Genomic DNA, 17,869 nt, shown 5'->3' on the forward strand with positions numbered 1-17,869 from the left:
TGGCAACGCACRGGCTGGGCATTCCCCCCCGTCCCTCCGCGTCCCCCCGCTCCCTGTGGGCCCCAAGATGGCGGCGGGGCCGGCGGGCGCCGCCTTTGTTGCGCGCGGGGCCGGGCGGCGGCGGCGCGTGCGCGCGGCGTGAGGGGCGTGAGGCGGCTGCGGCACCGGCCCCGGCCCTGCCCGGCCCCGGCCCCCGGCACGGCCCTGCCCCGGCCCCCGGCTCGGAGCGGCGCCCGCGTGGATGGGATGGAAGCGGGACCCTCGGGAGCAGGTACCGCCGGCGGGGATGGGGATGGGGGGGTCGGGGCGCTGCGCGGCGGGGAGCGCCGTGAGGGCGGCGGGGGGCGAAAGGGATGAGGCCGGTGGAACGGGGGGCGGGTGTGCGGCGGGGCCGGGAGAGCTGTACCGGGTGGAGATCGGAAGGGGGCGCGGGGGGAGGAGGTGTGTGTGTGTGTGTGTGTGCGGAGGGGACCGCGGCGGGCGGCCATGGATGCGGCAGGGGCGCGGGATGTGCGGGGGCGATGCCGGGGATCGGGGGATGTCGGAGGCGCCGGGGGGGCTGAGCAGCGGAGGGCTGCGGGGCCGCCGGGCAGGCGCGTCCCCCGGGTGCCCCGAGAGGAGCGGTGGTGCGGACACAGGAGGGGGGCGATGGACGGACCCGCAGACACCCCCGCAGGAGGGGCACAGGGCCGGGCGTACGTCCAGCCGCAGGTCCCCACAGCGCGGAGCGAGCCCTGCGCAGGGGTTCTGTTCTGCACAAAGCAGCAGCAGCATCCCCTTAGCTCCCCATCCTTTCCCCCAGCTCCCATTCCGTCCCCCCTACCTCCCACCCCATCCATTCGCCCAGCTCCCATTCCATCTCCCCCAGATCCCATCCCACTTCCCCCAGATCCCATTCCACTTCCCCCAGATCGCATTCCACTCCGCTCCCTGCCATTTTATCCCCCCGCTCCCCATCCATCCCCGKGTTCAGGGAGCGCAGGCTGGAGCTGGCGTGAGGCCGGCGACGCCGTGTGCCGTGACAGCACGAAGCGTCTCCTCTCCCCGTGCCAGGGCATGCGCGGAGCCGGGGCTGAGCATGGCCCCGCGGGGCCGAGCTCCACGGCCACCCTGGATCCCCGTGTCCCCTGTCCCAACCTCCGCACACCCGGCTGGGGACGGGAGCAGCTGACAGCGCCCTTCGCGCCGGACTGCTCCGCGGGGGTTTGGAGAGCCATTCTCTAGGCCGGCGCATCGGCAGCCGCTCGCTCCTGTGCGTGGCTTGAGCATCATGAACTTGTGCTGATGAGTCGCAGAAGGATTTGGTGCCTAAAATGAGGCAGAAGGAGAGATGGGGTGATGGAGACGTGTGTTGCTGCCTTTTTGGGGGCCAGGGCAATGGAACTGGCAGTCACTGCCCTGCCACCTCACTTATGCTGATGTGTTTGTCACCTGCCATAACACATTGGCCTGGTGTGATTTTGACATAAACGTGCTGAGTGTTTGCAAACTTTGGTTCTTTCTTGTGATATTTACTTTTAAGTGTGGCACAGAAATCTCCCTGTGTCTGTGTTACCTTCTGGCTGCCGGCGCTTTGTGTTTGGGCTGATTTATGGCCTCTGGRAGCTGTGATTTGGCGGCTTTGCCGRYGCCTCRGGGCGATAGCGGTGCTGCTGCCTCAGGGCCACGCAGATAATGCTGTCGGGCACCCTCCTAGTCCAGCCTGAWCTGATGCTCTTAATGTGCTTTAAACAATCTCTTGTGTTGGGATGGGGATATTGTGTTTGGATGGGGACGCAATCTGTGGACAGGTTTGGATTTCAATCTCTGGGCCTGTAGTGGTTGTGCTGGCAGCAGGGCTCTGGTGCTGCACCCTTGAGAGTTTCCCCTTCTGTCCCCAAATTTGTGTTGGGGATATCTGCTCCTGCCTGGATTCACCCTGTGTGCGAGGGACACATGAACCCCATGTCGTCACAACTGTTGTGAATCCTGCCCGGCTGTGGTACCCCTTTACCTGTGCCAGACCCTGGGTATGGCTGAGCCTCGCGTGCGAGCTCTGATGATGCTGTGGCTTATCAGGGCAATAAAGCAGAAACTGGCGTGTGCCTGGATATGCCCAACATGGAGATGCCTGGAAAGGCGACGGGAAAATCCAGTTCATCTGACCCACAGGCAGCACTCGGTGAGGCACACGTATGCAGTGGTTTTAAAAACTAAACTTATTTTTCCCCAACTTTTAGTTTTCTTTATCCCTTGCAAACTTCCTAAAGGCTGTTAATCTCAACCGTTGTCTTCCTGTGCTGAACCTTGCAAAAACCCCAAAGCTGCTCCGTCTGTTGGGGCTCTTTATCTTCAGGAAACACGAAATTGCGTATGCCTGGTTCTGGGACGGGATTAGACTGAGAAACAAAGCCAGGAGAAGCACCTTGCCTGGAGACACAGCACGGATGGTTTATCTCTAAACACTCTCTGCAGCCTCTCCCTAAACCCCGGGAAGAACAAAACACAGACAAGTTATTAAGATGGCAGACGCGAGGAGGAAGCCAAATCAGGCAGAGAAGCTTCTCCTTGGGCAGGGTGATCCGTGTGGGGCCACGGGTGGGTTCAACTCCAYGCCGGGAGCTAGTGGCTCTGCGGGGCTGCGGTGGGATGTGGAGAGGAGCCGGCGTCGCCTTTGTCCTGTCCCTCTGGCTCTGGGGGCCGCCTTTGTCTGCGACTCCCGGCTCTGCGCGTCCCTGGCTGCTGCCTGGGCAGTGCTGGAGTGGCCGGAGAGCCCACGGGGCTGRCAGGGGCTGGCAGCCTCTCTCCGGCCTGGGTGCCATTAGCGGGGACCCCAGGGTCACCGTGCAGAATCACACAGCCTGATGTGCCACCCAGTGTRCTCAGCAGGGGTGCTGGCACTGACTGTGCCAGCGCTTCTCAAACCCCATCAGAGGGATGGAAAAGGGAGATGCCTGGAGCTGCTGGACAGCTGAGGCCAGCTTGGCRGGACCCTCACAGGTCAGCTCRTGGTCAAGCTGTGTTTACACTGCCRGAATCACCACACCASTGGCATCATCACGCCGCTCTCTGGAGGCAAAGCAGCTGGAGCACAGCCCCTGTTTGATGGARCTGGCACTGCTCTTGCTGCTGTTCCTTGTGCTCTGTTGCAGCACCCACAGCTTCACACTCTGGCCCAGCTCAGCCTACAGGACTGCGCGTCCCAGGGTGCAGGGACACCCACCTCGGCCAGGCAGGTTTATAGCTTGCACTTTAGAATGTCACCTGTGATTTCCACATGGGAAGCACAGCAATGTCCTTTGCAATGTTTATTTGTGAGGATACAAAACTCAGCTGCTTTCAGATCTCTGTACTGTAGTAAAACAGTTTAGAGCCCATTTTGGCTCATTTTTTGCATGCAGTCACCCCGGTGCAGGGCAGGAGCAGATTTTAGGGAGCTCAGTCTTGCCCTCAGCAGCCAGGCTCTGTTGCACAGAGAGRTTTAATGCTGAGCTCTGATGGTTGTAGACGGAGCCTCTGTCTTGCGTGTGCATCACCTGCTGAAGCTCAATTTGGTGTCAAACCATAGAACACCCACCCTGGCAGTGCTCAGGACACTTGAGAAGGAACAGGCAGTGATGTCTGGGTTGGCAGAGCTGAGATGGGGCTTTTTGTAGTGTGGGCTGTTGGGATGCTGTTGGTCACTGCTTAGAGCCTGTGGGTTTGAGGGTGTCGAGCCTGGAGATTGGGAATGCCAATTGCTCACCCCCAACAGCTGCTTTTCCCTCTGGTACTGCCCCTTGCTTTGCTCCCCGACAGGAATTTCACTTCCCAGGAGGTTTCTGGGGTGGTTTAGGATGGAAGATGTCCCAGGGTGAGGATGGACCACGCTGCGTGTCCGGTGGCATTTGTTGTGCCGTGGCCCTGTCTGCACCTCTCCGTTTCCCGGCTGTATTTTGGCGGGTGGGTGTGYGGGGAGGGGGCCGGCGCGGACCCGCCGCCGCCGCAATAAAACTCCCTTTTGTCTGGGCCCCGTTCCCGCGGCCCCTCGGCTGAATGCGGCGCTGGAGAGGATTTCAATGACATGGTAATTTCATGCCGTCCCACCGGCGGCTTCACCCGGCGCGGGCAGCTGTTGGGCAGTGGGTCTTGTTCCCCAGCTGTTACAATAAATAACAGAAACAAAGCGTATTCCAGCGCTAATTACCTCAAACTTGCTTTCACCTCGGTGGCGCTGCCTTCGCTGCAGTCTCTGCCCGCGGTACCCGGTGCAGGGGCGGCGAGGCTCCCGCCGCCGGCGCGTCCCCAGGGCACTGCTTTGTGTGCGAAAGTCTGTGATTCCTCCCGGGCCGCGGAATTTCTAATGGCAGCGGATTTCATCCCGCTCACTGGCCGCATTGTGCTGCAGGAACAACACTCACCCTGCAGCCCCCGGCCCGGCGCCCGCATTTACATGACAAAGTGGGAGCCTGTGCAGCTTTGCCATGGAGAGTCGAGGTATGCAGGAGCCAAACCCCCTGTGCAGGAGCCCTGCCATGTGCAGGAGCCCCCCTGTTTCCATGCACTTTGGGTAGCTTTTTAATGAGGCTGCTTCTTGCTGGGCCTTTTTCTGCTGCCCTGAGCTGGCTGCAGGCATGAGGTGCTTGGGGACAGTCGAGCTGCCTTGGATTCCCTGGCAGCATCTTCCGAGCCAGGAGGAGGGTGGCCTTCGTTGAGGCAAATCACAGAGGGACCTTGAGCACCCTAGGGCAGGAATGTGGCATATGAAAGGATGAACCAAGCCTGTATGTTCACCAAAGAGTTTCAGGGTCTCTCCCACCTGAGCTGAAGCAGTCGAGGCTGCATGAGAGCCCAGCTCACATGCTGGAGGTGCTGCCTGGGCAGCTGCTTTGGCTTGTCACATTCAGGGACCTTGTGTTGTGGTCACCAAAATAAAACCCACTGAGTCAGCCCAGAGGTGAACTTGCCTGTCCTCGATGCTGGTCATGGTCCTGCCCTGGTCATTGCACAGCATCTCCTGTGCCACAGCTCCCTCTGGCCACACTGCTYGTTTATCTTACCCTACGTTTTCTGTATCTCCCGTGTCCCATCAAAATTCTGAGCCAACTTTTGCATTGCTGGAGGCTGGTTCCTTCCTTCATCGGTGATTCATCAGCCTAATTGTGGGGTGTTATGTTCATGAAGCATGTGGGGATCCTCCGGCAAGAGGATTTGTATGGCAAAGCCTTGGTTTTGAAGTGACCGAAGCAGTGCTGAGTGTGGGATTGGTGTGGGCCAATCAGTCACACCTCTGCAACTTCTGCCAGCTCCAAGCTGGCTTCAGCTCCTCTTGGGCGCCCAAGTGCCACTGAGCAGCTGTCAAGCTGTGGCCACCACTCTGTGCTCCTGCATTTGCGGGGTTACCATGAGCACATGGAGTCGTGGTCCTGCTCACACATGACTGCTGGACTGCCTGGGGGGTGAGATAATCCAAAGGAGGAGAAGCTGTTGATGCTGGCCTTGATGTGGCTGCAGGCAAGGCAGTGGAGAGCTGCTGTCCCCCGACAGATCTTGCAGGTTGGCGGCATGATTCCTCACTCAAACTCAGGGACTGGAGGTTSCAGCAGCAGTGGCAAATACCTCTTTGCTTGTGAGCCATCATTTAAAAATGCATCAGCTCGCAGCCAGGGAGCTGGCCACTGCCAAGAAATGTTGATCATGTGGAGACATGACTTACACTGGGAGCAGCTCATCTGAAAATCAGTTTCTTCAAACGAGCTGCTTCCAGAGCACAGCGCAGATATTTTTTGGGGGCAGCTGACAGTCACCCTGTCCTGGGGAAGCTGTGGGTGCCTGCAGTGTCTGAGCCCCACAGTTGACTTAGGGATCCCCCGTCTGCTCCAAGTCCTGTGCTGCATTGTACAAGGAGGTGCTGGGGCCAGGTTAGCCCAGRGTTGGGGCTCCCAGCAGATTTTGGATCTCTCAAGCTCCTGCCACAGGGCAGAAGCAGGAGCAGAGGTTGGCTTTGGAGCATTAACTTCTGCAACTCAGCCCTTAGACACTCACAAGATGTTTYCCATCCTCTCAGTGCCCTGCAGCGCTGGTAGCCTTCCATCAGCAGGAAAAGTCTTGCAGAACTTGGGTGCAAAAGTAAAAGGCAAATTTGAAGCTTGGTTTGCTGCTCTTCTGTTTTTCTGCTTCTGGTATTTTTAGCCTGGAATGGAAATTTGGATTTAAGAAGAAAGTGGATGGGAGAAAGGGGTGCTAAAAGCACCATGTGTTCAGGAGCTTGAATTGGAGCTGGGATGCCGTTTGTGGGCCGATGTGGACAGTTGGCCGTGCAGATGGAGCACTCTGAATACCCCCACGCTCGCTCTCCGCACCAGCCCAGCTGGTTCGGACCTCACAGGGTTTGAGGAACAAATAGAAGGTGCAGATAGGGAGGGGTGGAGATGGGCAAAATGGGAATGGGACAGGAAGGGCAGAGCTCCCCTTACATAGCAGCGAGGTGGAATAATTCCCTGGGAATATTTTAAGATACCTTTGAGTTCCGGCATTTGATTTAGAAATGCAGTTTAGTCCTGTAGCCATGTGYTGGTACCATCCTGCATCTCCAGAGCTTCATAAGTGAGTCTGTGTAATGGGAATTGTGGAAAAACTGGTATTTCCCTCTTTACAGGTCCCCACACTGCTTGAAGTGAGGATTTGGGATTGGTTTGGTTTTGGTTTTTTTTTTTTTTTTTGCAAAACCCAGCAGTTCAACAATTGTGTAGTGCAGACAGAATAATGCGTTTCCTGTTTCTTGTGTCATCCTCTCTCCAGCAGTGAGCCAGAATTTGCTTGAGGATGGAGGGGAAACACATGTGYCCGTATGTCCCTGCTGACAGAGTATCCAGGGAATTTGCATCTTCCTGGAAAGGGGCAGACCTGCAGCTCCATGATGGTGGAGCTGGTGCTGCTCTCCCATCAGAGGTGGCAGTGCCAGATACTGTGCTGAGGGAGTTGGTGGGGCCACTGTGCCTGGCACTGCCCTTCAACGCTCCCAGGATGATTCCTGGGGAAGCTGCTTCCAGATGTGCTCCTCTGAATTATRCCACTGCCACCTCCTGCCAGGAGGAGGGGTAGTGGGAGACCTCCCAGWTCAGGATGTGATGGAGAGTGCTGTGACTCTGTGAGATCTGTCTGTCTCTCTGTCTGGGTATGGGGTCCCTCCCAGCCCTCATGACCCGTGCTCTCTCCCACAGCTGCAGGCGCATACCTGCCCCCCTTGCAGCAGGTGTTTCAAGCGCCGCGTCGGCCTGGGATAGGAACTGTCGGGAAGCCCATCAAGCTCTTGGCCAACTACTTTGAAGTGGACATTCCCAAGATCGATGTGTATCATTATGAAGTGGATATCAAACCCGACAAATGTCCACGCAGAGTCAACAGGTAAGGCAAGTATTAGAGGTTTTGGCACTTGTTCCCTGCTTCCAGTTTCCTTGTGGAGGCTCCGTAAGTGCCTGTCTCTGTCTTTGCAGTAGAAACCATTAGGGTGACCATTATGGCAGGGGTCACAGCAGTGGCAGGGGTCATGGCACTGCATGATCCCCACAGGTGGCTGGACCCCCCAGCCATGTTTGTGCAGCAGTGCTGGTTCCTRGCCTGGGAGCATCAGASGTCCAGAGCCTCAGCACAGCACCCRCTGCTCCAAAACAGCTGTGCTATTCTGGCAACAATCCCTGATTTAAAAATAGTGAGCCCAGACCTTGGGCCATCGTGTGCTTTTTTTTTTTTTTTTTTTGATGTGCTTTTTGCTGCCTGTCCCCTCCTGCCCTCGCAGCCTGGGGAGCTTTGTGCCCCAAAGGCCAGCAAGCAGATGCTGCACATGCTTTCAGCAGCGAGTCACACTGCGACAGCTCCGGCCACTGTGTGTTCCCCCATGCCACGGACACTTCTTCTTCCCCCCAGTGCCATGTACAGTCCTGCCAAAGCCAATGTACTGAGCTGTGGGACAAGGCAYGTGGCTGCTGGGGGATTTCCTGCCCCAGCAGTTTCAGCTCGGCTCWCAGTTGCCCCAGGGAGGGAGGCTGGGGTGGACTGGACAGGTTGCAAAAGGTATCAGACTGTAAAGAAAGTGACAAAACAAACCTCTCCCTTCTCTCCTCCTGCCCCTTTCTTGTTTGCRTAGGGAAGTCGTGGAGTACATGGTGCAGCACTTCAAACCGCAGATCTTTGGTGACCGAAAACCAGTCTATGATGGGAAGAAAAACATCTACACTGTCACGGCCTTACCCATTGGGAACGAGCGGGTAAGCGGGGGCAGCAAGCCCCATGTGGGCGTTGYGACCTCCCTCCTGCCTGGGAAAGACCAGCAGAAAATGACCCTGCCTTATCCCTGTGGGGCTGCCATGGTCGTTGTCTCTTCACTCCTGCACCCAGGTTGACTTTGAGGTGACGATCCCTGGGGAAGGCAAGGACAGGATATTTAAGGTCTCTATCAAATGGATGGCCATTGTGAGCTGGCGCATGCTGCACGAGGCCCTGGTCAGCGGGCAGATCCCTGTCCCACTGGAGTCCGTCCAGGCGCTGGATGTTGCCATGAGGCACCTGGCTTCCATGAGGTACCTGTGCTGAGGGACTGTGGGATTGTGCCAGGGAYGGGAGGGGACTGCTGCCCTTGGCAGGCTGTTGTGGCTGGCACTGGCCTTGACAGTCACTGGATGAGGCGGCTGTGCCAGCCAYGTCCTTGGGTGCCCCTGCAAAAGAAATAGAGCGGGTGATGCAGCTGGCAGGGTGAGTGCCAGCTGAGGGGTCTGGGGGTGCTGCTGTGAGCCCAGTGTATGTCATTGACATGGTTTGCCCTGGTTCACAGGTACACTCCTGTCGGCCGCTCCTTCTTCTCCCCCCCTGAAGGCTACTACCACCCCTTGGGAGGGGGCAGGGAGGTCTGGTTCGGTTTCCACCAGTCGGTCCGGCCTGCCATGTGGAAGATGATGCTCAACATTGATGGTGATGTTATTTCTCATGCTGGGGAGCTGCCGTGGCGGGGCTGTGTGTGTTTGGGAAGGCTGRTTGAGAACAGAGACACATCGTGGTGTCTGTCCCACAGTGTCGGCCACTGCCTTCTACAAAGCCCAGCCTGTCATCGAGTTCATGTGTGAGGTGCTGGACATCCGGAACATCGACGAGCAGCCTAAACCCCTGACAGACTCACAGAGAGTGCGTTTYACCAAGGAGATCAAAGGTAAAGCTCCTGAGGAGCATTGGGACCTGTGACCTGACATTGGCCATGGCTTGTGTCCCACCCAGCCCCTGCAGCAAGGTGAGGGTACAGGGGTTGCACATTTTAAATATCTCCTGGGACACCATTTCATCCCTTGTGCTCTTGTTGGGGTGTCTGCAAGCAGGGAATTAGTTAAGGAAACTGTTGGCAGTGTTCCGGGGAAGTTGAGCAAAGGGGAATCGCTCCCACCTTCACCATGACGGTGCTGTTTCTCCCTGTCTTTGCATCAGGTCTGAAGGTGGAGGTGACCCACTGTGGGCAGATGAAGAGGAAATACCGTGTGTGTAACGTTACCCGACGGCCAGCCAGCCACCAGACGTAAGGCGGGTGGGCAGATGCCCTCAGAAAAATTCATGCTGTTCTTCTTGTTAACAACTGCTGGTGTCGTTAGAGGGAGCTGGACTTGAAGCTCCAGTCTTTGATGGCAAAAAGAGACATGTCTGGGGCTCTGCAGCCGTGTGCCATGTGTGGAGTGGGATGCAGGGCGATGGGAGCGCASAGGATGCTGTGTCTGGCAGGCAGAGCGTGGTGGCAGGCGGGAGCTGACATGCCAGGAATTGTCCTAGTTTTTACCTCCGGGTTTGGTTTTCTTCATTCTTAAAATAGTYACTGTCAAAGCAGAGACTTTGTCAGGGCCTAACATGAGTGTYTGCCTTGGAATTTTTTGTGTGTGCCTGGGAGCAGGCTGGGCCTGGGCACYCCTCAGTGTCCCCTGTGCACCAGCATCCTTGGGTCACAGCCCTGGGGTTTGGCAAGTGCAGGAGGAATGTGGCACCTCGCTGAGGTAGTTAACCGGGCTCTCCTGCAATTCTGGTTCCATAGAGAATATCAGGTCAATTCTGTGTTTTCATGGAGCTGTTCATGGAGCTGGGAGCAGCCAGTGCTGGCTGAGGATGAATGCTCCAGCTGYGGGTGTTGTGGCAACTCACAGCCTTGCAGACAGGAAGTATGATTTTTCTTCTCCCTTTTGTTTTTGAAGGGAAATGTTCCCCTCCTGCCTCCCTCTGCCTACCCTGCAACTGCTATCCTGTACCTGGAGAGGCCAGTTAGCCTTTCCCTGGAGCTCAATCCAGCTCCCCGGGGGGATACCAGGGACAGAAGCCCTCCTGAGTGCCAGCGTGCTGTATTTTTGTGCCCAACCATGGCATGTGTGGCACGTTCTGTAATAAACATTTGCCCTGATTAGCTGGATTAGTGAGGGAGAGCTTTATTTATGGACCTCAGTCCCACACTGGGGTCACAGTATTCCTGAATCGATTTCAGAAAATACCACTGTTACGCTTTTTATTTTGTTGTGTGGTTGCTCAGGGTGGGAGCTTGGCAGCTCTCTATCTATCTAGCCACAGCACACAGTGCCTGAGGTCTGGCAGTGTCTGTTCTGAGTAGGTGCATCCCCTTGTCCTGCCTCCTCCAGGTTCCCACTGCAGCTGGAGAGCGGTCAGACAGTGGAGTGCACYGTGGCTCAGTACTTCAAGCAGAAATACAACCTGCAGCTGAAATACCCCCACCTGCCCTGTCTCCAGGTTGGCCAGGAACAGAAACACACGTACCTGCCCTTGGAGGTGAGTCTTAGCACCTCTGGTTTGGTGCTGTTTGTCACCTGTGGTCCCCTGTGTCTTACCTGTCCCCAACACATGGCTGTTGTCTGTCCCCTCCTGCGCAGGTGTGTAACATCGTGGCAGGCCAGAGGTGCATCAAGAAGCTTACAGACAATCAAACATCAACCATGATAAAAGCAACAGCCAGGTCTGCCCCAGACCGGCAGGAGGAGATCAGTCGCCTGGTACGTGACATGAGTCCATGAGGGGATGGGGTCAGGGCYGTGGCACTGATGGCAGGTTATGGCACTGTGAGCGACATTGCCATTGTCTGGCTCCTCAGCTGCTCTGTGCTGGAGAGCTGTGACCTGCTGATAGGTTAGTACTGGGGTTTTATCCCCCTCTTCCCACTGAATCTCMGGGCAGAGGTGGCTGCAGGTGTGTRATGGACACTGGCACAGAGGAGCCCGGCTCAAAGTGACCATGGAAATGCACGTGCAGMAAATTCAGGCCCTTGCACTGATGGAACCTGACCCAAAAGGAGYTGGAACTAAAAATGGGAAAAATTAGAGACAGGCCCCTGACTGTGGATGTACCTGGGGCTGTGTGTGGTGGGGTACAGTACAGAAACTGTGCTTGGCCACCAGTTAACAGGGCTGTTGTTCCTCAAATGAATGTGTCTAGGCYTGTGAAGACATGGATGTTTGGTGTTCCTTCTGGGACTCTTGATGAGTTTCTTGCCAGTCTGAACCTTCCCTTTGAAATCTTAAATCTCAGGAGCAGGCTCCGCTGTTAGTTGCATCGGTTAGTGTGTCTCAGAATCAGGTCCCCATGGGTCAGTTTGCAGAAGGGAGTTTGGGCCTCAGTGTTGATCTGCTTGCCCACCCCTGATGGAGCTGCTCCTGTGGTTCTGTAGAGAACAGGGTTCCAGGTCCCTACATTTTCCAGTCAGCTGCAGCTGCCAGGGATGCAGCAGTTGGTCTCACTCCCTGCCATGGCCCTTCMTTCCCTCTGCAGATGAAGAATGCCAGCTACAACCTGGATCCATACATTCAGGAGTTTGGGATCAAGGTGAAGGATGATATGACGGAGGTGACGGGRCGAGTCCTGCCAGCTCCCATCCTGCAGTACGGTGGCCGGGTAAGCAGGGCTGCCCTGCCTGGGCTGAGCTGTGCTGTGCAGGGAGATGCTGTCACGCCTGGAAATGCTGTTTCTGAGCAAAACTTTTGTTTTCATGTTAGAGCTGGAACACTTTATCAAAGTGTGTTGGGTATGTGTTTTCTGGGTTTTTTGCAATATAACTGGTCTCAAAGTTGTAGCCAAGAGTCATTAGTGACAAAACCAAGACCTGGATGGGAGATGGGTGCTCAGGGTAGGGGAGCTCCAGTGATTTTGCTGCTGAGGAGCTGAAGCTGTGGATTGCCCATCACCAGGGAGTCAGCTCTGGCTCCAGCACTGGGACAGGGAGCACAGCCCCGGCCCAAGTGGGGGCTCTGGGGGGCTGCGGGGCTGGGCAGGCTGCGGCTGCACTCTGACCCTCTGTTTGCCTTGCAGAACCGGGCCATTGCAACTCCCAACCAGGGCGTGTGGGACATGCGAGGGAAGCAGTTCTACAACGGCATTGAGATCAAAGTCTGGGCCATTGCCTGCTTTGCCCCACAGAAGCAGTGTCGAGAGGAGGTGCTGAAGTAAGGAAAGGGGCAGCCCATGTGGGTGGGGGGAGCCAGAGGGGCTGTGGCTTCAGGTGCAGCTACCCTSCTGCTCCCAGACTGGGGCTGCGTGTCCATCATCACCAGTGCTGGAGCTGCAGGGAGCTCCACTGCTTGTGATTCCAATCTGATGTGGCATGTCCAGTTCCTGTTGCTTTTGGTTTATCCAGAGAGCTTAACTGTTTGTCCCAGCTGCAAATGGTCCCTAAGCCATCACAAAGTTTTGGACTTTCTGAAAAGCTTTGGTAGCTTGGAGAATATGTTTCTGTAGAAAAGTGACTCAGACTGGGAGCGTTTATTTGATTTAAGGAAATGGTCAGTTTGGTTTTGGATTCTGCTGGGGCCTCAGGTTTCTCATGACTGAGAGTGGATGCATGGAGGTGAACGCTTTGTGTGCTTCCTCTGGGTGTTYGGCATGGTCTGTGTTTGGGGTTTGGAAGAGCTCAGAGTGTTCATGTCTGCAGTGCCTGGGTACGAGTGGGAGTGGCACTGTGCTCCTCCTGTGATCCCTTTGCAGCAGAGCTGTGAGCCCTGTTCCCTCTGGCCCTTGCTGCATCAAATCAATGCCTGTCATTCGAAGAATCCAGAGTGTGGCAGGCTGGCATCAGCTTTGCAGTCACCTGGAAAGCAGCTGTCCCAGGCAGCGGGTCTGTTCTAGGCTGCTCCAGCTTCCTAAGGGAGAAGGGCTCAGCTTCATAGCTTTACAAAGAGTCAGTACATGGGTCAGAGGGCACCAAGAGGGGACAGTTAGACCCGACATATACTGGTCTTGTGTTTCTGGTGCCATGCATGTTCTGGTTGCCATAGAACCACCAAGAGGTGATGTGATGGTCCTGTCTCTGTCCCATGCCACGACATTTGGCTGTGGGGCTCCGTGCTCGATGGCAGAGCTACAGGAGGGCTCAGGGCTCATGGCTTCTGCTTCTGGCACAGGAACTTCACAGACCAGCTGCGCAAGATCTCCAAGGACGCCGGGATGCCGATCCAGGGCCAGCCCTGCTTCTGCAAGTAYGCCCAGGGTGCAGACAGCGTGGAGCCCATGTTCCGACACCTCAAGAACACCTATTCAGGGCTTCAGCTCATCATTGTCATCCTGCCAGGGAAGACGCCGGTGTACGGTGCGTCTGGGGCGAGTACAGAGAGAAGGGCTTTGCACTGGCTCAGCAGAGCTGCCTCCYACAGGGCACTTTCTCCCCARTCCCGAGGGTGCTGCTGGAAGCARTGTGGTGCTGATTGCTTGTGTGCTYACCTGCTTCCTCTGCCCACAGCTGAGGTGAAGCGTGTTGGGGACACTCTCCTGGGAATGGCCACACAGTGTGTCCAGGTCAAGAATGTGGTGAAAACGTCCCCACAGACCCTTTCCAACCTCTGCCTCAAGATCAACGTCAAGCTTGGCGGGATCAACAACATCCTTGTGCCTCACCAGCGGTTCGTACTGGCAGGCCAACTGCCTGTCACAGTTTTGGGGTTGTATTCCAAGTCGTTGGTGGTGCTGCCTGCCTGGCTTTACATGGAGAAGGGGCCTGCATAAAGTAGCTTTTCAAAATGGGGGTTTGTAACTTGTTTCACCTTGTTATTAATAAGTTGTTSATGTGGCCAGGCCAGAGTTGGAGGTCAGCAGATGTCCCGGATGTCATCTGCTCATTCTGTTGGGTTGTACATCATCCTGAGATGGCCCCAAAGGCTGACTGCTTTTTTTCTCTCCTCTCCCACCAGCTCTGCCGTCTTTCAGCARCCAGTGATCTTCCTCGGGGCTGATGTCACTCACCCGCCAGCAGGAGATGGGAAGAAACCCTCYATAACGGCTGTAAGTTTACAGCTTGGTGTCTGAAAACCCTGCAGGATGCAGGAGCTGCAATGGGACTCATGTGTCCCTGAGGGGGCTGTATTACTGCTGTCCCCATGATGACACTTCTCAGGGTGTCCCTGTACCCTGTCAGGTGTTTCCATCACAGTCCTGGGGAGGTGTGTCCCGATCCCTTCCTGCCTCTCCGCAGGGAAGCTGCAGTCTTTGGGAGCTGCAGAGAGACTGGCAGCTGCCACCAGATGGGGCTCGTGATGTGCTGGCTCTGAGCGTGGCCCTGAGTGTGCCAGGAGCTTGGAGTCTCCTGGGGCATCCTGGTCCAGCTGCAGCTCTGAAGGGACCTTCCACCAGCAGGAGAGTTGGGGTTTGGGACATGGGGGAAACTGAGCCTTTTGTGGTGGAAGATTTGCCTTCTCGAATGATGAGCATCCATGGAGTGAAGTGCTGCTCAGTGCCAGTGGGGCCAGGGACAGCTTGTGCCCTCCATCGGGCTAGGAGACATTAGAAAGTCCTGCCATGCAGGACAAGCACGTCAGCATTTTCCTATTAAGTTCTTAACTTTCCAGGASTCACAGCTCAGGTTTTCCTTGGCATGCAAATGCGTCTTTGGAGGAGTGTTTTTTTTCTTAATTAGAAGGGGTTGGGAAAGGCTTTGGGCTGTTTGCTGTAGGTGTGGGTGGGACAGAACAGTCTATTTCCTGGTGGCAGAGCTTCCCCTCTGAAAACATCTTCTGTGGTTTGTGCAGGACCAATTGGGCTTTTTTCTTAATTTTTGTGAAATCTTTTTTGGAGCTGCAGGGGAGAAGAGTAGAGCCTTTGGAGCAACTTGACCTTGTTYTTGGTGTGTTGTTGGTTGGACAGTAGAAGTGGGTCTGTGGCTGAAGCTAAAGGAACAGTTTCTGTTGCACCCATTTGCTCTGGTGGAGGAGACCCAACCCCAGATCTCCATTTGCAAAGCRAAAGTGAAAGTGTGGGGAGAGCAGGGACAGCAAATTCACACAGCTGGGGAAGTCTCTGGTGCTTCCCCTCTGTTTGGGGGACTGGGGCACACGGCGCWGTCACTGCTGAGTGTGGGGAGTGAGGCAGCCAGACGTTTGTTCCCTGATGTGGGCCTGCACCTGATTCAGACTGTGCCCCCAGCCCTRTGTCACAGCCAAGCCTGGCTGCTCCTGACCTCTTGCTCTGACGTGTCTGAGGTCTGCCCTGCACTGTGATGGGAACTCCCTGCTCAATGGCTACCCCACAGTGACTYGACCCACCACATCCTTAGGCAGCCTGTGGCTGGCTGGGGCAGCCCTGGCTCCTGTGGGGCAGCCCCACTCCCTCTCACTGCTGGGCAAGARAAGTGAAACAAGGGCAAAGCAACAGCAGTACCCATAGCCACGGCACTCACAACCAGCCAAAGTTGTCTCACTGGAAGTTCCCATAAATATTGCAAGGGGCACGTCAGACCGTGACACCAGATTGTGGCCGTGACCAGGGATGTCCCTTTTGGGCACTGATTGCCTGTACAGTATTTGCTGTCCCATCTCAGGTGCTCTGCCCATGACCAGCTGTGCTTGTGGGAAGCAGRTGGAGGCTGGGAATGTCCCACATTCCCTCTGTCCTTCCTGGTGTGACCCATGGGCCTGGCCTGTCTGTCGCTGCAGGTCGTGGGCAGCATGGATGCCCACCCGAGCCGGTACTGTGCCACGGTGCGTGTGCAGCGTCCTCGCCAAGAGATCATYGAGGACTTGTCCTACATGGTGAGGGAGCTTCTCATCCAGTTCTACAAATCCACACGCTTCAAACCCACCAGGATCATCTTCTACCGTGATGGTGTTCCCGAGGGGCAGCTCCCACAGGTGAGGAACTCTCAGGTCCCCATTGGTCAGCAGGGCTCTACTGGCCCCATGAGGTTCCCTAAGGGTGCTCAGGGACAGCTGGCTCCCGGTGTGTCCCCTCATTCTGTGTGCCATTATCTCTCCAGATCCTTCACTATGAGCTCCTGGCGATCCGAGATGCCTGCATCAAACTGGAAAAGGATTACCAGCCTGGCATCACCTACATCGTCGTCCAGAAGAGGCATCACACCCGACTCTTCTGTGCAGACAAGAACGAGAGGGTGAGTGCTGCAGGGTGCCAGGGCTGGAGGTGGCTGATTCATCCCTGTCGGATGGAAGAGCCAGCCCTGGCTTTGCTGAGGGGAAATCTCACCACTGGCAGGGAGAGCTTGTTCTGAATGAAACGTGCTGCTCAGTGGACTCCTACAGCCACAYGGATTAGTCTGCTTCTAGAACCCCAGCCAGCTGTTTGCTGTTATTATGAGTTACTGGGTGATGATGATCCTGATGACTCTTGAAATAGCCTCTGTCAGCTTGAAAACATCTGTTGTTTTGGTGATAGCTGGAGTTGCTGACGTGACAGGCTGAATAACCCCTTGCTTGCTCACAGCTTGTTCTTGTGTGCTCTGCAGTAACATTGATTGCTGACACTTTTCCTAGATTTCATCTGAATTTAGTGGTTAGATTGAGTCTAACCAGACTGCTTCACACGAGCAGGAAGATGTAATTATGGGAACTAAGGACAGTTTTTRATCAGGATGTAAAAGCCCCAGTATCTTGTGCACAGACTCTAGCACATGCTCTACAGAGATCTCTGGAGTTTTGATCACTTAATCCTCATCTCTGTAGTAGGATAGGCCCCTGTCCAGCCCTCACCCTGCTGCTCTCTTTCCCATTCTGCTGGCTATGAATTCATGTCATGCCTGGTGTTGATGCTTGCAAAAAATGCCAGCAGACCTGTTTGGGCAGGGAGCAGAGTAGTATGAGCTGCTTCTGTCCCCCTGAATTAGCACTCGGAGACCTTCTCTGCATCCAAAGTGAGATGGGGACCCTGCACCATGTCCCTGGGGCAGGGCAGCTGTGTTAAGGACAGGGCTCTTGGCAACTGGGAATAACCAAACTCTGCAGTGCTTGGTTCTCTTTCTATTCCCYGCAGATTGGAAAGAGTGGGAACATCCCAGCAGGAACAACAGTGGATACCAACATCACCCACCCCTTTGAGTTTGACTTCTACCTGTGCAGTCATGCAGGCATTCAGGTACCACACTCCAGTGCTGGCTCTTAGGATGCTGCTGGGTTTTTTGGCTGCTGTTGCGGATTGTGCTCTCATGCATTTGTCCCAGCCCTGTCACAGCACAGAGATGTGGGCAGTTGGATTTGAGGACAGTTGGATCTGAGCTGCCACTGCGGTGGTTTGGCAAGCAGGTGCCGGGTCCGTGCTGCTGCTGCATTGTGTGGCACGTACTCAGTTTCTCTCCCAGAGCCAAGGGTCTCTCCTAAGAGATTTTCCTCCTTTGGAGCAGCCAATTCAGCAGCCTGTCAGCTGGTGTCTGAGCGTGCCGGGCTCGCCGGGGCGCCYGGTCGTCAGCAGGGACCTGCTGTCTGGCCGTGGGCGGGAGAGCTGGGCCAGCCATCCCCGCCTGCTCTGCAGCTGCCTGGCTAAGGCAGCCAAGATTAGTCAGAAACCAGACTGGAAAAACTGCACTCGTGTAATCTGCAGCTGCTTCCAGAAGGGAGCTCAGCCTCCCCTCCCCTGCATAGACAGCGGGAGCTGGCCCAGGTCGCGGGGATGCAGT

The 17,869-nt window shown here is 55.9% G+C and overlaps 1 protein-coding gene across 2 annotated transcripts in view; it reads left to right on the forward strand.

Annotated features, from left to right (window-relative positions):
• The first annotated feature begins 150 nt into the window (after positions 1-150).
• LOC130585304 (protein argonaute-1) overlaps positions 151-17,869 on the forward strand; it is a 23,050-nt gene continuing 5,331 nt past the window's right edge. Inside the window, exons 1-17 of one of the 2 annotated variants that reach the window (XM_057385735.1) lie at positions 151-271; positions 7,182-7,365; positions 8,105-8,225; positions 8,356-8,537; positions 8,789-8,925; positions 9,026-9,160; positions 9,430-9,517; positions 10,614-10,761; positions 10,863-10,982; positions 11,755-11,877; positions 12,292-12,425; positions 13,380-13,564; positions 13,715-13,874; positions 14,163-14,253; positions 15,900-16,094; positions 16,220-16,354; positions 17,230-17,331. In XM_057385735.1, coding sequence (XP_057241718.1) covers positions 247-271; positions 7,182-7,365; positions 8,105-8,225; positions 8,356-8,537; positions 8,789-8,925; positions 9,026-9,160; positions 9,430-9,517; positions 10,614-10,761; positions 10,863-10,982; positions 11,755-11,877; positions 12,292-12,425; positions 13,380-13,564; positions 13,715-13,874; positions 14,163-14,253; positions 15,900-16,094; positions 16,220-16,354; positions 17,230-17,331 — 2,265 coding nt within the window. In that variant the 5' untranslated portion in view covers positions 151-246. Of the gene's footprint in view, positions 272-7,181; positions 7,371-8,104; positions 8,226-8,355; positions 8,538-8,788; positions 8,926-9,025; positions 9,161-9,429; positions 9,518-10,613; positions 10,762-10,862; positions 10,983-11,754; positions 11,878-12,291; positions 12,426-13,379; positions 13,565-13,714; positions 13,875-14,162; positions 14,254-15,899; positions 16,095-16,219; positions 16,355-17,229; positions 17,332-17,869 lie in introns of those variants that run through there. The other variant, XM_057385736.1, reaches the window with a different exon arrangement.

Source organism: Malurus melanocephalus, unplaced genomic scaffold (genome assembly GCF_030028575.1).
Source record: "Malurus melanocephalus ecotype Western Australia unplaced genomic scaffold, MMel_1.1 scaffold_862, whole genome shotgun sequence".
NCBI classification, from domain to species: Eukaryota; Metazoa; Chordata; class Aves; order Passeriformes; family Maluridae; genus Malurus; species Malurus melanocephalus.